The sequence below is a fragment of the Chiloscyllium punctatum genome, chromosome 33 (genome assembly GCF_047496795.1).
Source record: "Chiloscyllium punctatum isolate Juve2018m chromosome 33, sChiPun1.3, whole genome shotgun sequence".
Taxonomy (NCBI): Eukaryota; Metazoa; Chordata; class Chondrichthyes; order Orectolobiformes; family Hemiscylliidae; genus Chiloscyllium; species Chiloscyllium punctatum.
In genome coordinates, this window is record NC_092771.1 from 10,078,744 (window position 1) to 10,095,814 (window position 17,071).

Here is a 17,071-nt window from a genome sequence, read left to right on the forward strand (position 1 = left end):
TGTGTTAATTGTTAAATTTCTGTTTAAGATTGAGTGAAAATGTTAGTAACTACCTGGATTAAAATTCTCCAGCTTTGTGCATATGCAATAGAAGTGTATTATCTGTGATTTGATTCTGTGGAAGGTGTGTTTAGGTTGTTGGTTTTTAGTGTGTTAACCTGTGTTAACACAGGTCTTGGCGGGGGTGGAGAAGAAACTTTTGCTAACTTATGCCTGTTGTTTTTTGTCAATATACATTTTATACGGTCTAAGAAGTTAATGCTTTCATTGTGTGTTGTGACTTTAAGTTTAATGGAGAGTTGGTACATTTTGAGGATATTGAGGTATTTTTAGATTTTGATGTAACCTAATTCAGTGTCTGTGTTAGTCCAGATACCCAATATGTCATCACAAGTATGGAAAGGTGATGTTACTATGCAATAGTCGCTTAACAAATAAGTTGAGAATGAAAAAAAATACCCTTTAAAAATCAACAAGTAAATCATGAGTGAATCTCAAGAAGGGCCCTTGGACAGGGGAGTAGATGTTTTGAACCTGTACCCAATTATAAATGACGGGAGGGGAAGGGTTAAGGGTGAGGAATGGGCGTAAGGGGCCGGGAAACAGAAGCACCATGCCATGATTTATCTCCTTGGGTCTGACATGCCACACACATGCTTACATGTCTCTAGATTTGATTTTTCCTACATGGTAAATCGTCATTGTAAACCAATCTAACATTTACGCAGTTGAGGAAGTTGAGTTGGTTTAATGTTTTCTCAAAACTTACTTTTAATGTGCCCCTCCCCCATCCAGAACAAAATGTGAGGACAATGAATAAAGAGCCGGGGGCCCACATTGGGGGATACCAGCAGGTTACATAAATGAATTAATAAGCTCCAGTTGAATGAGACGAAACTCTGGGTTTTGTAGTGCTTCTGGGCTATGTGGAGGTAGTAGAAAGACTTGTTAGGCTGGCCTTTGCAGTGCTTGGAATTAAATAAAAACCACCTTTTGGGAATTATCGATATGTAGCAGGTCAAATGTTGGTACAAGGATACATTGTACCCCTCAAGGTGACCTGTCCACATACATTTAACAGAAAAGATGTTTATATTAATGAAGTGACTGGGGAACTGATTTGGTTCATTATCATTCTTTATCACTATATGCCTGTGAATACTGCAGTTGCCCTGATAGTAGTTACTATTTGAGTGAATATTTGGTCAGTTTGAATTCTCTGTTTGGCACTAATATTGTAAATTCTGAGTGCATCCCATCCCTGTGACCCTTTTGTATTTCTAATCAGTCTGTTCTGTCTATCCAGCATTATTTAGATGAGGCAGAGAGAGACAAAGAGCGTTACATGAAGGAGCTGGAGCAGTACCAACAGACTGAGGCTTATAAACGGTTCAGCCAGAAAGCAGATGACAAACGACACACGAAAGGACTTAGCCAAGGTAAAATAAAAAGGGAGGCTTGTTGATCAACTGGAATGTTGTCAGCAGTTTAATCACTGGTGCAATTAGCTCCTGTAGAGTGCAAATTCAGTTTTTATTTCCCCTCTCTTTGTTGAATTTGCTCATGCTAGACCCCTCTGCATAGCAACCTGAAGGCATTTTTTTACATGAAGCAGGTAAAAACAACTGTCCACAACTCTTCTTCAGTTGGCTGCATTCCCAAATATAAAGATCGGGTTTGCAGAACCAACATCATCTGTGTTCAGGAGAGAACAATAAAATTAACCAAAACAAAAGTTGTATTTGTTGTCCTCTGACATAAATAAGAAATCAAACTGAGATTAAAGTCAAGTATTATAAATGGCTTGAGTCCAATGAGTGCTAACATATGTGGAATTTTTTTTTCATATCTCCCCTATCTTTTAGATGAAGGATCTCGAGCCAACAACATGCCTGTTACTGAGGTAGGACTAATAATTAATTATTTTTACATGTGCAATGACGGAGAAATTGTGAATATGTTTATAAAAATACAACTGGGAGATAGGATATGTCTTTAATGACTAAATAGAATCCTAGCATGATAACAACACAGGGAGAGGCCATTTGGTTTTTTTATATCTTCACTAGCTCTCTGTAAGAATAATTTGTTGAGTCCCATGTTCTTCAAGTAATTATCCAATTCCATCAAATAACTCAATTGAATGCCTTACTATACTCTTGGGTGTTCATTTCCAAATCCTAACAGTTTGTTACATAAAACATTAATCCCAAAGTTGCAACTATATCTTTAGTCAATCATCTTCAAATTGGTATCTTCTTGTTCTCAATCCCTCTGCCAACGAGAATAGTTTCTACCTACCTACCCTGACCCTAATGATTTTGAACACCTCTGTCAAACCTCCTGTTAGTCCCCTCTGCTGCTGAAGCACATATCCATATTTTAGTTACCTCCAGGATCAACACTGCTGTGCTTTCCTGGGCTAGACCCACTTCCACTCTCCATAGCCTTAAGCTCATCCACATTACTGCTGCCCCTATTCTAACTTGCACAAAGTCCTACCTCTCTCATCATAATTTTGCTTACTGACTGATGTTGTTTCAGGGCCCACTCACATTTCAATCAAAAATTCTTATGTCATCAACTTCTCATTGTTTGTAACCTCTTCCAACCGTACAACTCTCCAAGAACTCTGCATTCTTCCAATTTCAGCTTCTTACATCCCCCTCTTCCTGCATGTCTCTTTAATAGTTTTCATTCAAATAAGCTTGTATTCTAGAAATTTCCATGTGATTGGTGAGTATTAAAAAAAACTTTGTCATGCCCTGAGTCGTGAATATATTATGATATGTTAACAGCACAGCTCATTTCAGCTTTTCCACATCTGGAAATTGCTGGTATGAGCTAAATATTAGTTTATGAAATCACATGCAGTTACACTTCAATAATGCAAAGAAGAAAAAAGTATTCACTTTAATTGACCCATGTGGAAATCACATCTTTTTCCAAAAGTAAACGGGGGGAAAATGTGTTGAAGCGGCTTCAGTTTTCATGTTGCCTTATTATTATTTTTTAAAAGTTATTAAAGTGTGCTCTTCATGCTATAAGTAGTTTACAAAATCTTGAAGATATGGAATAGAACTTCCCAGCAGAAGACTCATAAAAGCATCCTAGTAACAACAGGCAGACTGATTTAGAGCATGGTTTCACAAAGGGAGAGATTGGAATCCCAGTGGGGTTGTGAGTTTGCAAGGCAGCAATGATCACTGTGGACCTCCAGCTGAGTTACAGGAGATATGATCCTGCAATGCATGTGCAAGCGCGTACACACACACACACACACACACACACACACGTCTTCTCCAAGATTCATTCTCACTGTTCCCTCCGCCCCCTCCTTTCTCTCAGGTCTCACTGACGGGTCATGACAAGCCTCCAAATAGTCACAAAACAGTGTTGGAAGCACCAATGTATAATCCTTCCAAAAGCATTTAAGCTTTGGTAAAATATTACATTCCACATCCGTACAGCGGAGGATGCTGCAGCTGTCTCAGCCATGATCCCAGCCAGTGGATGAAGAACCACGGGGGAAAGTTGGAGATAGAAAACACATTGAAAAAAATTAGCAAACTAGCCAAATTATAAAAGGGATTAAAAATGGACTTTGGAAGTTTGACAGGTAGTGACTTGTACAAATGACTTGAGAGAATAAAAATAGCTGACAAATTGATTGTATTGAACTTTCCTTAGTTTAAAAGAAATGTTTTTGCAGTGATTAATAAGTAGGATCTGCATTTCCTAAAATAATGTGGATAGGTTTTGAAAGAAGGCCCCACGGACTGGAAGGTTAACTTTAAATTTGGAAATGACATTATTTCTACAGGGGGTTGTGCTATTTCCATCAAATAAGCAATAGGAACTACTTTTTGTTCATTATGGTGACATCTTGAAATGATGTTCTCAGTTGAAGTTCATTGAATATTACGATTTGCCAGAATTAATGCTGCAAAGGGAAACTGTATGATGTTTTCCAGATAACAGATGGATCCACTCATTTCTCTTGAAGTTAGATCTGCAAGTTTTTTTATCGCCTATAAGTAAGATAGGCAAGGTGTGTTTTCAACTATTCAACATGGGCCATTTCAAATGAATAGTTTTTCCTTCTTTGAATTACTATGTGTAACTGTATCTGATTTCAGTAATTTATACAGGACTATGGGTTGACTGTATCCCATGCAATTATGCATAGACCTAAACAGATTCACTGATTGATTGTTTGTGTGGTATAATAGCTGATCACTGACCTTTTCTTTTGCTATATTACATGTGCAAATGTGTTTTTCAGTAATTCTATATATGTAGATTTGACACCAGATTTAGTAGTTAGTATTTTATCTCATAAAATTTAACCACTCCTACAAGGCTTCTAATAACCAGTTTTGAAACTAGTTGAAATTTACTCAGGACTTGTGTGTCTGGGAGCTCTTTTGATATTCTCTGAGCACCGAAGCCATACAGTCAAGCAAAGTTTTAGGTTCCAACCCTAATCTGTGCTTAGTTACCTGCTGCTGTTGCTGCTCTAACTGAGATCAGCTAAGTGGTAACGACTTCAGGAGTAAAGGTTTCTTTAAAAATAGACTGAAATTACTTTTATGATCACTTTTGAATGGCAATGGCTAGAGAGTGAATGTTGGCTAAGCTCTGACTCCGATCAATCAGCCTCCACTCAGTAGCCAATTCGTCAGACAGTACAATTAGCACAATTTCTGCAAGCAAGCAGAAAATTAACAAACAGTTAATGGGCTACGGGTGGAAGGATTGTTCATATTTTAGTTGAGGTTTGTTATCTCCAGCAACATAGCTTTCCCCTCTCACTGCCTCCTTTAGAATTCACTGTTGCTTAATAACTTTGTCAGACGAAGGAGGACACCTACAACTCAGTAACCTGTTTCCAATTGTCAGTCCATTCTGTAATCTTCTATTGAACTACACCCAGGAATAGTCTGTGCTGATTGTTTCTTTGCCTCCGCTTTGTGACTTCTCTCCCTGGCCATTTGCATAGATCAAAGACTGTGCATGTAAGTCATCAGAATATGCTATCCTTAGTTGAGACAGTGTTTGGGAAAATGAACATTAGTTATGGAATCATACACAGCATGGAAGCAAACCCTTTGGCCCAACTCATCCATGCCAGCTAGGTTTCCTAAACTGAACTCGTCCCATTTGTCTGTGTTTAGCCCATATCCCTCTAAACCTTTCCTGTCTATGTACCTATCCAAATGTCTTTTAAGTGTTGTAATTGTACCCACCTCTACCACATCCTCCGGAAAATCATTCCATATATACACCACCCTCTGTTTGAAAATTATACCTATCAAAGCAATGTGACTTAATTGTGGCACCAAAGTTTGGGAACAAATTAACTATGCAGTCTTTTATCTTGATTGATATTTAAATTCAGAGCTGAAAAATGTGTTGCTGGAAAAGCGCAGCAGATCAGGCAGCATCCAAGGAGCAGGAGAATCAATGTTTTGGGCATACGCCCTTCCCAAAACGTCGATTCTCCTGGTCCTTGGATGCTGGCTGACCTGCTGCGCTTTTCCAGCAACACATTTTTCAGCTCTGATCTCCAGCATCTGCAGTCCTCACTTTCTCCTGATATTTAAATGCAGTCTTTCATCCTGATTGATATTTAAATATAAAAGTTTCTTTATGGAACTTGGTGTTCCATAAAGAACTTTATGGTCTAGGTGTTCTGTCAACTATCATTTGTGTTTTCTAATTGTATTACTGGAGGTAGAGTACTATAGAAAAATTAGTTTGAGAGTGGAAGAAAATGCTTTAAAACCCACCAACGTTCCTTCTTTCAGACGAGTCCGGATGATCTTCAACTTTGTCTATAAATAAATTTTTGGTTTATCTTCCATGTAAAACAGTATGTTTATGGTCGTTAGGTTTTATAAACAGCCTGGTAAAACAAAGTAAAATGTACCTTGTTTGCAAGATGCCGTGAAAGAAAAGCAACCGCCAAAGGACAGCGAGAGTGAATATACGTCTCATTGAAGATCTAATATAATTAGTGCCACAGTATTGCTGACTTGTGGGAGAGTGGCAAATGAGATGTCAAGGATTTCCTGAGTAGTATGCAGTGCACTTTGCATACTTCCTGGAAGCCTGTTATCGAACAACATGAACAGAGTGTGAAAGTAGACCTCTACCCAAGCCTCCTATACCTGGAGGAGAGGTGAGGGGAAGAAAAAATAATTTTTATCAAAAAACTGGCAAATATCTTAACAAGAGTACTCTGGGATTTGTTCTCTATATATTTTGTGGGAAGCTGTTTAATGTGGATTCTGTCGTGATGCTATTGAACTGTTGGTAATGTGCAAAAGTACAAAAGGAAGCAAGTGACTAGATTTTTCTGGATATAGAGAAAATGAATAATAATTCTGCTTTTGTTTGGTGATCTTTGTTTTTACAAAAGCAGGGTGAACTGAAGGATCGATCTGTTTTGGATATTCCAATTTTCTCTGAGGAATTTTTAGACCACAGCAAAGGTAGGAAGTGCCGATATAAATATTATAGTGCAAAGCATTTAATTATGGAGAAGATAACATTGAAGCTTTTCATTGAAATAAACCAAAGTAAAATATTGAATCTACTCATTTAGCACTATTTACCTATGTCAGGGAACAAGCATGTAGTTGTAATCACACTTACCCACCTTGTTACAGCGTTCTTTCAGTTCCTTCCCATGCGTCAACTTATCCAGTCTAATCTTATGGTTGATCGTGTTTGCTTCAACCATTAACATGAAAAGTGAATTCCACAGTCTCGCGACGCTTTCTGTGCAAATGTTCTTCCTGCTCTCAGTTCAAAATAGTTTGTGTTTAACCTTACAAGTACTCTCTCTTTCTTGACTCCTCGGTCTACCTTGACCCATCTTTCATAATTTTAAACATTTCTGTTGAGAAAAGATCATATTTTTTAAGTTTCTTCTTAATTGCATATTCTCTCTTTTTAGACCACATCTGAGATCATCTGAATTATACCCTCTTGAAAGTTTCAATGTCTTCTCAATGCTGCACATAGTACTCTAACTGAGGTCTTAAGATTTTATATAGCTTATTGTTATATTTTGGTTGTTATGTTTTATGCTTCTTGAATGAAATCATCGAACTAAATTAGCCTTTTTGTTCTGTGCACCTGTATCTCTAAATCCCTCGATTCTTCCACATCACTAAGCCTATTTAAATTCATAGTATAATTGCTGTTATTTACTTTAAAGCATGGGAGGTTGACAGGTTTTCCTTAGTTTCTTTGTTATATGTTCTAATTTGAACCCCAAATGTAAAATGTAATTATTTTGGATTTTGGCAGCTCGAGAAAGGGAGCTCCGACAGCTGCGAAAGTCCAATATAGAGTATGAAGAAAGAAATGCAGCCTTACAGAAGCATGTAGAAAGCATGAAAACAGCAGTTGAGAAGCTGGAGATTGATGTGATGCAAGAAAGAAATAGGAACGTTGTCCTTCAGCAGCACTTGGATACTCTGCGGCATGCACTGACATCAAGTTTTGCTACTGTACCATTGCCAGGTGCTTCAATCTTGTAAATTTAGAACATTACACTTTTAAAGTTGAAAAGTGGAAACATTTCCAAGTGAAAAAGTGGGAAATAAATGTAACAGGCAAACTCATTGCCTCTGATTGTATCGAGAAATTTCATGATGACAGAGGAAAAGTAAGCAAGCTGGAGCAAAATGCAGTTTATAAATTCTGTGGAATGAGCACAGTTCATTTATGTGGATTCTCTCCATATTTATCCATTTGTAGTTCAACTCCAGTAGTATACTGAAATGTCCTCTTTTGAAGATCTAAGATAATGCTCCAGTCCTGTGACTCATTGAAGACAATTAAAGTTTTGGCAAAGTGCGTAATCTAATCTCATGGTTTACTTGTGGTACAGTTCTGAATCATAAAGATCAGAAAGTCTCCAAGGTGTCTCTCTAAAGCCAAGACACATACCGTGGTTCTGTTGTTGGTTTTTTTGATCCTGTAGAAGTGAGGGACAAAAAAAATCAGGCAGATTGTCGTTCCAGATTAATAAGCATGTATTCCTGCTGCAAATTGTTGTGGATATATGCCTCGAATAAAGGCAAGTACAGACACGTTTGTCTGGATTTTTGCATTTAGAATAGTCACCCTGGCACAATATCAGAAAATTGCCACTGACCATGGAAGCAATTCAATTTGGAGTAAACATCTTAAGAATAAGAAAGAGAAAATGGGAAACATGACACTTGGTACTTGTTAACAAGACTCACACTAGGATGCTGTTTATTTTCATCCAGCAATCTTCTTTTTATAAATTAGAAATGTCCATTGAAACAATATAAGATTCCAAGGCAGCTTGGCTAGAATTACACTGAAACCAAGATCTGGTTTTAGTTCAAGGATTCTTTACACTTTGAAAATCGCAGGAGTAATCGGACCTCAGGGTTGCTCTGGGAATGGGATGTTCTATATCGAGTGTCATTTATTGTGCCAGACTTTCACCTGATCTTATGGGAGTTGTGTATTGAAAGATAAAAATGAACATTGAGTATAACTACTGACAGTGGATTGCTGCCACATCAGACTAAATTTTGTGATGTTGGCATTAACAAGGGGCAACAGGTGTCTCATAAAGAATGTTGCTGCTGAGGACAATGTTTTAACAAATATTGAAGAAGCAGTGTATAAATTTTGCTGTAGAGTATAAAGTAATGCACTGGACTCTTCTCCATTATTTCTTAACAGCAAGTACTCAATTTTGGCAAGACTAAGATAGGGTAGTTCAAGGAAGGCAGTGGTGAGAAACTTTATGCTATTTCCCTGCAACTCTCAGTGCCAAATTAGGAGCTGTTTTCGTAAAAATTATAGAACTTAAAGATTTTATATCCTTGTTTCATATTTATTATTGATAAATGTAATTACAATTCTCTTTAATTCTGTGTACTATCCTCATCCTAAACTTATATCTTATAATATCTTAACAGGGATGTTTTAATTTTCCAATTCTGTCCTCTCCTGAAGCCACGAATATTGTTGGTACCTCAAGTTAAAATGTGACCATTCTCCAGATGTGAAATTTAAAGTGAATGACAATATCTTCTTCCACTTAGTTATTTATGCGCAATGATTTTTCTGCTGGGAAGCTGCTGTTAATGGATTCTAACTAGTCTGGTCAACACATTTTAATTGATTTTATCTGTTTATTAGTCCAACAGTTCTCTCCTATAGCCCTAGCTATTCCTCTATTATACGTATTTTTAATCAAACCATTCAGATATATTATGACACGTCTTCAACCCGAGATGTTCTGGTCCATAGACAGAAACATTACGACTATGCCACAAAATTCCTTTTGTTTCCCCTTAGTTATCAATTAATCCATCAAAGCCATCATCTTTTTCCGCTCTGATCTTAATTACTTGTTATATTAATATTAACCAGCAGCAAACAGGATGTGGTTTGGTTGACTTGATCATCATGGTTAAATATTCCACATTAGAGCTCGCCTGAAAAGAACAACCATCTGGGAAGGTACTGTAGGTATTCCAGAGGGGTGTGATGCTTTCAGGGGAATGACTGCAGCGATAATTGTCAAAATAATGACACTAGCCTGTTTCTGATGCTTTGTTATTCTTTAACTGGAAGTTTTCTTATTTTTTTGCAGGCTCTGGTGAGACGCCCACCCTGGAAACCATTGATTCCTACATGAGGAAACTACACAGTATTATTCTATCTAACCCTCAAAATAATGAAAATCTCATTGCCACAGTGCGTGACTTAGTAAGTCAACTTGACAGGTGAGGAGGCAGTATCCGGTATCAAAGAGTACTCTGTGCTGACCCTTCAGCATACTGTCTGAGATTATCAGCAGCCAGTGGGGAATCTCTATATTTGATGATTAATTTGAGGCTTATTTAGACATTCAAAACTATCCATGTTTGCATTTACTGTTTTTCCAGTGATTATTGGTTGGGGACAGTGTTGTGCAACATTGGTGAGAGTTATGTTACAGATACAACATGGATTGGGAGCAACACGATGGCTCAGTGGTTAGTACTACTGCCTCACAGCACCAAGGAACCAGATTTGATTCCAGCATTGTGTGACTGTGTGGAGTTTGCATGTTCTCCCCATATTTCCATAGACTTCTACTGAGTGTTCCAGTTGCCTCCTACAGTCCAGAGAGGTGGAAGTTAGATGGATTGGCATGCTAAATTGCCCCATAGTGTTGAGGATACGCATGACAAATGGATGATCCACCTAGCATTACAGGGCTAGGGTGAGGGCATTGGTCTTGGTGGGATGCTGTTCGGAAGGTCGGTGCAGTCTTGATGGGCCAAATGGCCTCTATCTACACTATAGGGATTCTGTGGATGCCGCAAAAATATTATCAACATGCAAGATAGATTAATAGCTAAGAAAACCAAATGCAGTCTCTGGCTTGTGCGATGTCACAAAAAATCAAAATCAAGAAACTGCCTCTCGAACAGCACTCCAGTTGTACCTACATCACATTGACTGCAATGGTTCAAGAAAATGGGTCACCACCACAGTGTGGATGGCAATTAAGGATAAGAAATAAATGCTGACCTAGCCAGAAACACTCACATCCCATGAATGAATAAGAAGACAATACGTTTTGTAGAATTAAGAACAGGAAATGAGCTTTAAAATGGAATTTTGCGGTTCATTTTGAAGCACAAACCTGGCATGGCTGATGTCTGATTAGATTAGATTACTTACAGTGTGGAAACAGGCCCTTCGGCCCAGCAAGTCCACACCGCCCCGCCAAAGCGCAACCCACCCATACCCCTACCTAACGCTACGGGCAATTTAGCATGGCCAATTCACCTAACCTGCACATTTTTGGACTGTGGGAGGAAACCGGAGCACCCGGAGGAAACCCACGCAGACACGGAGAGAATGTGCAAACTCCACACAGTCAGCCGCCTGAGGCGGGAATCGAACCCAGGTCTCTGGCGCTGTGAGGCAGCAGTGCTAACCACTGTGCCACCGTGTCTGCCTATCTTCCATTTTTAAATGCACTTATTGAACCCATGAGGGTATATATAAATGATTTGGATGAAAATTTCGCTGATTTGATTAGTAAGTTTGCAGTTGACATGAAAATTGGTAGAGCTGTAGCTAGTACGGAAGGATATCAAAGGATATAAATCACCTGGAAAGTTGGGCGGTGAAATGGCGGCTGGAGTTTAAAACGGACATGTGTGAAATGATGCATTTTGAGATGTGAAATGCAATAGAAAAGTACACTGGGCCCTTAGGAGCATTAATATACAGAGGGATCTTGGAGTCCAAGTCCATAGCTGCTGAGAGTGGTGGAATAACTTCACAGAGGCTGGAATCACTCTTTATTTACACTTGAACCGCCCTTCACTTTAGGGCTGCCTCATACAGAGTCAGGTGCCAGTGTGTCAATATTTCTGCCACTCATCTTTCTTTATATGTCAGCCAAGACTTCCTGATTGAATAGGATTAACAGCCCCAATCAGGGAACTCATACTGTAAGAGGTCCAGCTGGCTGACCTTGTAGCAATCATTACAGTGGCAACACAAATGGATAAGGTGGTAAAGTAGGCATACAGCATGCTTGCCTTCATTGGTCAGGGCATTGAGTGCAAAGGTTTCCAAATCATGTTGCAACTGTATAAGACATTGGTCAGGCTACATTTGGAGTTCTCTGTGCATTTCTAGTCACTGAACTATAGGAAGGATGTGGAGGCTTTAGGGGTGGTGCAGAAGAGGTTAACCAAGATGTTACTGAGATTGGAGATTATTAGCTATAAGGGGAGGTTGATCAAACATGGATTGTTTTAGAGCATCAGAGGCTGAACGGTAACCTGATAGAAGTCTATAAAATAATGAGAGGCATGGACAGGGTTGATGGTCAAAGTCTCTTGCTCAGGGTGGAAATGTCAAATACTAGGGGACATCGGTTTAAGGTGAGGTAGGGAATATTTAAAGGTGATGCGCAAGGAAGATGTTTTAGACAGAGGGTGGTGGCACCTGGAACGTGCTTTAAGGATTGGTGGTAGAAGCAGATAGAATAGCAATGTCTAAGCAGCATTCAGGCAGAAAATGTACAGATGCGGGCTATGTGCAGGCAAAACTTAGTTTAAAATAGCATAATGGTCAGCAGAGACATGGTGGGCCAAAAGGCCTGTTCCTATCATGCACTGTGCTGTGTTCTGTGAGAACTTCAAAAATGCGCAAAGAATCTGGATGAGTTACAAGTGACTCGCATCCATGGACTTTGACCCCTACCAGAAGTTGATTCTATCATGACATTGGAGGAGTGGTGGTAGAAAAGGAGAGATGCTTGGTGGTAAGGGGGAATTCACTCTTAATGAACTGAAATCATATAGAAATGTTATAATATTTAACATCTGTTAGTTTTCAAAAACGTTGCAACATCTGGGTTTGCACCAAATGCAAAGGGGAAAATGTTGGATGATTAACCAGAAAGGCTTTAACATCAGTGTTCCAATTCTGAAGAGATTATGAAAGATTTGTCAGCGCATAATGCTTTAATGGAATGGGATTTTTAAATACAACTTTTGTTTTCTCCCCTTTCCCACCATATCCAGTTGAAGTCGTGATTGATTCTGAGGGCATCATCATCTGTTTACACAGCTCGAGCAGTCTGAAATGGAAGATGCCACTTAGACTTGCAAAGAGAATGAAATGGCAGCTACTGTCTGAGGCCTTGGAGTTCAGCTTGCTTTGGGGAAGAACTGTTCCCAGCCACAGGTCTTCTTTCATTTCTAATGCACTGAAAGTCTGCCGACCTACAGGGGACTGTTGTGTTGCCCCTTATTCTCTGGAAGTATGATCTCTTCTCATTCCATCAGTGGGTGACTAAATGGATGACTAAAGCCAAATGTTTCTGTATTATTTGTGTGAAACCTTCTCTTGTGGCATTGAAGGCTTTGGGTGCTTAATCATCAAATTTATCTATTCAATAGGTTTTTAAAAAACAAAACAGATTGTTCGTTTTCCTTTTCTACCTTGAAAATGGCAACATGTCCTGCACATAGAAGCAAGCTCCTAGATGAAGCTGATTTTAATTATTTTAGTTGATGGCTTTCTGAAATCCTGAATGAGTTTACCAAACCAGAACTTTTTTTAAAAAAAGCAAGAGTCCCTGTGGTTGAATAGGCCAATGTAAAGATAAATTTGGCAAGTCAGGGAATTTCCAGATTCAATTGCTGGCCTGTGCTGGCTTCCTTGGTCTCAACCAGTTAATGGTGATGCAATTGGCCATAACTGCTCTAAATGAAGTGGGATTGGGAAAGATTGCCCAGAGTTCCCGTCCTGTTTTGCTATCTAGTCATTCCTGCTTGAATGTGTATATTTGGCAAGGGAAAGAATCAGCTTTAAATGCCCCTCAATGACATGGGGAGTGTATGTGGTACGTGAAAGTACATGGTTGGTGAAGACTGAATCTAACTAATCAGAATGCAACATAGCACAGTTAGTTAAAACATACTATATAAGCTGAAATATGAAAAATCAAACCAACAGCTTGATAATAGAGTATCAGTGGAACAGTATTTCAGCAACATCTTCAAATGAGGAGAGAAAACTAGCAACATCTTGCATTACTTGCCATGTATTAAACTCAAAATGAGATTGAACTTGTGGAAATTATTTTGTATTGGTATCTAAATCATGAATTCCAGTTAAATGACCTGGAGAACACCTTCATGTTGTGGTGCTTTTAATACATCATTGTTGAGACTGGAACATAACCCCAGAGAATATATTCCAAGACCTGTCTTTTGTTTCATGTGAGGCTGGTTTATTTTAAATGATCTTGGGGTTTTTTGCAGGGGGACTGGGGGGTGGTGTCACTTAGGCAATGAAGTCTATTGCATCTATGAAATTGAGACGAATGGTCTACTCTAGGCTTGTTGAAGGGAAAGGTTGAAATAATTACTGTGGCTTCTTGGGTTGCGCTCGAGAGTTTGATTCAAAGCCAATAGAGGGTCCTATTTCCTTGGATGGATCCAGTTTACATAGCGCTAGTGGATCAGGTGGATTTCTCAGCTTGTGTCTATTTTCAGAATCTGCAGTACCTAACCAGTGTATGTGACTGATTAACCGATTGCATACCAGAATCTCTCTGAATATTTAGGAAAATGCACCTCAGCTCAAACTTATAACCTCAAAGAATAGAGGCCATTCTCATCCATGAACTGGGCAGGTCATTTCATATTCCTATGTGTTATCCATTGATCTCCTGCATTGGAAAATGCATGTGGATATCAGGTCAAGTACAATTGCATGTCTGTTATATGACCCCTTAATTATTACATAAAGGAATGAAACATTGAAATAAGCTCAGTGCACTTGCATTGCTGTCCAGGTGGCCTCCGGAAACTGACACACACGGCTGATTTTAAGATACTTCAGTTGGTCATTTGGGAAATTAGCTTGGATTCTCATTTCCTCAGCACTATCCAGCAACATGTACAAGAAGAATTTCTGCTAAATGAAGGTATGGTTGAACTTTGTCTGCCAGAATAATTGTCCTCCGATACTCATTATATACACTTTCATATGAAGCACATATTTTTGATGGTCACCACTCCCTATTGAATTGTATTCCTAGCATGAGTCATTGCTTCAGTAAATGTGGACAAAAACTCCTAGTGTAAGATTTTCAATCAGCTTTACTGGTGCCTAAAATTCTGAAGTGTTCCCCATCTAATATTTCACCTATTCTTAAGCCTAAACATGTGCCAAAACATAATTCTCCTGTTCTGAAATTCTCTCCTCCATTGCATACGTGTTTGAGAATGCACTGAAGTACACCAAATGAATTGAATAAATTTGTCAACTCAGAATTTCCTTAACAATTTCTGATCTCTCCCTGCAAATTGATCTTTCTTTTCTTGTTTAGAGACTGTTTAATCTTCCAAGTTCTGCAGTTTATATTTTGTTTGAATATAGATTGAATTGTAACCTTAAAAAAAATACAAACCGTTTAATGGTCAAACCACAAAATTTCCATTTGCAGAAACAGTGATCTCGTACTGTTTTGATAAACTGCCTCTTGAAGGTTGTTAGGAAACTATGATCTAAACCACTGCCAGTAGACATGATAATGATAAAGAGAATAGTCCAGAATGTTCTGCAATAATGCAGTTGCTCTTTCAAGCTGTTAACTGATTGAACAATTTATGCACATAGATTGCATTTTGAAGGAGTTACAGTGTAACTGCAGTTAAAAATGAAAACTATTAAATATTTATGAAAGCTGATCACTCTTATGTATGTGTTTTTAAAAATGTCCATGTCACTACAAGGACAAGATAAACTCACAATAAATCCTTTTTGATTTTGCCTTTAGGAATCTGGATATTTTGTTAAAATCCTCCCACTACAGAGAGTTGATGATAACATATTTGTCCTTAAGCTAAATAGTAATTTGAGAACCATTTTCAAGGATTTTTACAAGGAGTTTCAGGCCAAGTTGTTGATAAGCTAGCCGACATTTTGTTTGAAGATCAGGAAAACACCAGGTTTTGATTGTGGTCTTTTCCCTCTGTTACGTAGGCTAACAGAAAACCAGAGTTCCTTTGCTGATCACTATGCAATGATGCCGACTGGAAACAGGTTTATGCAGATAGAAGCAGCCTCAGTTGTGTCCAATAGTTAACAGTTCAATAATCTGTCAGCATTTGTTGACTCGGCTAACACAGGAAGAATTCGTGATGAAGGGCTTTTGCCCAAAGCATTGATTTTCCTGCTCCTCGGATGCTGCCTGACCTGCTGTGCCTTTCCAGCAGCACTCTAATCTAACACAGGAAGAATGGCAACTTGTGCTCAGTATCAGACAAACCCACGAAACATACACTACAGAGAAAATTCCATCTCTTGAATAATAAAGGGAAAGTCGAAGGAAGACTACAAATCATGTATACCATTTCATCTATAGCAGGAATGTCACAAAATAGGAGCAGGGTTACACCATTTAGCCCATTGACTCAGCTCCATCATTGAATAAGATTGTGTCTGTGCATTAACATTTGTTGCATATGCATCTTAATTCTTGACTCCCTTGCCAGTCGCAAAAAAACTTATCTATCCAGACACTTGGGCTAAATTAATGGAATTGAGTGAATAACATAATTTTTTTAAATTCACTAACAGGATTTATTGTCATAGGAGGAACATAGATAGTTAAACTGGCATTTTTGTTGTCACTCGGTTCTTGATGATACTATCCTACTTAGAGCCTCTCTCAACCCACTGGATGCAATTCTAATGATGAGGAAACTGGAAATGTTCATGTGGAAACTATCACAAGACTCTGCGTGCACCACTGCCACATTGTTTTGTACGGAGCCTTACTGATGTATTTGAAATGCATTTTTTACCTTCGGTGACTTCTCCCAGGCAACTAGAGCACCCAGTGTCCAAAAAGGCACAACAATTAGTTTACACAAGAACAACATTCACAACAGGACCCAGGCATTTCTGCAGTGTTAGTCACTCAGTCTAAATCAACAGTGTCCTGTGACTACCATGTGAAAGCAGCTCCAGTCTGGTTCACAAATCTCCCTTTCTCATTATAAATGGGGTCTCAGTATAAGTGGCTATTTTTATCACTGGACTGAAACTACTATTTCTTTCTTTAGCCAGTTTTCTTTATCTCGAGTTTGTTCTGCATCTATTTTCTCTAGTCTGTTGCCTTGGAATTACAATATGCAGCTGCTGTGGCATAAAATAATTATTATTGCTATTCTGCTGTAACTCTGGAGTCAGAATGATGATCTGATTCCATTACATTGAAGCCACTCCTTGCCACTTCATTTAATCATTCTGGTATTGCAGTTCCTAACATTTGCCCTAAACCACTTACTTAATTTTCAACGTTTTAAAATTTAACAATTATACTAGTTTCTTCTTTCCATTGCTTTGATTTATTCTGTTTCATTTATCTTTCGTAAATGCCGAAAGCAATGCTGTGCATTCTTATGTAGTTGAGTTAAAACTCCTCCAGCTAAGAATTTGCTTTTTAGTCGGTGGTCTGCAGTTTTTGGTTGGC

General features: G+C 38.6%; 1 protein-coding gene across 8 annotated transcripts in view; it reads left to right on the top strand.

Annotated features, from left to right (window-relative positions):
* Nucleotides 1-15,369, top strand: part of hmg20a (high mobility group 20A) — a 54,638-nt gene extending 39,269 nt beyond the window's left edge. For 4 of the 8 annotated variants that reach the window (XM_072552938.1, XM_072552942.1, XM_072552940.1 and 1 more), the window contains exons 5-10: nt 1,307-1,439; nt 1,866-1,903; nt 6,425-6,497; nt 7,321-7,536; nt 9,659-9,791; nt 12,603-15,369. In XM_072552938.1, coding sequence (XP_072409039.1) covers nt 1,307-1,439; nt 1,866-1,903; nt 6,425-6,497; nt 7,321-7,536; nt 9,659-9,791; nt 12,603-12,606 — 597 coding nt within the window. In that variant the 3' untranslated portion in view covers nt 12,607-15,369. Of the gene's footprint in view, nt 1-1,306; nt 1,440-1,865; nt 1,904-6,424; nt 6,498-7,320; nt 7,537-9,658; nt 9,796-12,602 lie in introns of those variants that run through there. The other 4 variants (XM_072552941.1, XM_072552943.1, XM_072552945.1 and 1 more) reach the window with 3 other exon arrangements.
* The last annotated feature ends 1,702 nt before the right edge of the window (nt 15,370-17,071 follow it).